This window comes from Mandrillus leucophaeus, unplaced genomic scaffold (assembly GCF_000951045.1).
Source record: "Mandrillus leucophaeus isolate KB7577 unplaced genomic scaffold, Mleu.le_1.0 Scaffold136, whole genome shotgun sequence".
Lineage (NCBI taxonomy): Eukaryota > Metazoa > Chordata > Mammalia > Primates > Cercopithecidae > Mandrillus > Mandrillus leucophaeus.
Genome location: NW_012101321.1, coordinates 1,871,579 through 1,872,233, shown reverse-complemented (window position 1 = coordinate 1,872,233; position 655 = coordinate 1,871,579). Strand labels below are relative to the sequence as shown.

Genomic DNA, 655 nt, shown 5'->3' with positions numbered 1-655 from the left:
CCAGTTCGTTTAGGGCTAGGATATGGCTACAATTCTCAGAAGAACAGGAAGAAAATGTGTTAAGGAGACCCATATGTGATTATTTGTAGACAGGCAATTAGGAGAAGTGGAGAGAGCACTGGCTCTGGAGTAAGAAACTGTCATTTGAAGCACTTAGCTGTGTGAGCTGCCCCTAAGAAAGTTTTTCAAAGCTGGAAAGAACCGTGTAACAAAAATTGTGTGTACCTGTATAATACACATCTTAGGTTCAGTAGGTACACGTACCTACTTTCACACAGAGAGGAACAGATTCTGGAATTTCACCAGAAGATACCCAAATAGCAGGCAGAAATATTACCTGGACATGAAACCTTAGGAAACTCCTGAGTGCGATGAACAGGCCTTTATCTTTGGCGTCTTGCTCTATTTCTGAGACAGTATGACAGCTCCTAATGTTCAGCAGGTAGGAGAGAAAAAGAAAGAGAGAAAAGGGTCACTGAAAATAGAATTGCCTGCCACACCTGAGTGCCGTTTCTTTGCCTTTTCAGTAGTGGCTGTTGCCGCCTGAGAAAATCTTTCCGCTTTTAAGCAGATAAGAACCACAATCGATTCTGTGGAATTGAGGTCAAATCCACAAGTTAAAACTTTATTACTGCATAAGCGATTAAATAAGTAG

At 41.4% G+C, this 655-nt stretch overlaps 1 protein-coding gene across 1 annotated transcript in view; it reads right to left on the bottom strand.

Annotated features, from left to right (window-relative positions):
• The window catches only part of LOC105534530, a 116,652-nt gene that overhangs the window by 1,499 nt on the left and 114,498 nt on the right, over positions 1 to 655 (bottom strand). The window contains exon 5 of the mRNA XM_011973257.1: positions 338 to 428. Coding sequence (XP_011828647.1) covers positions 338 to 428 — 91 coding nt within the window. The remainder of the gene's footprint in view (positions 1 to 337; positions 429 to 655) is intronic.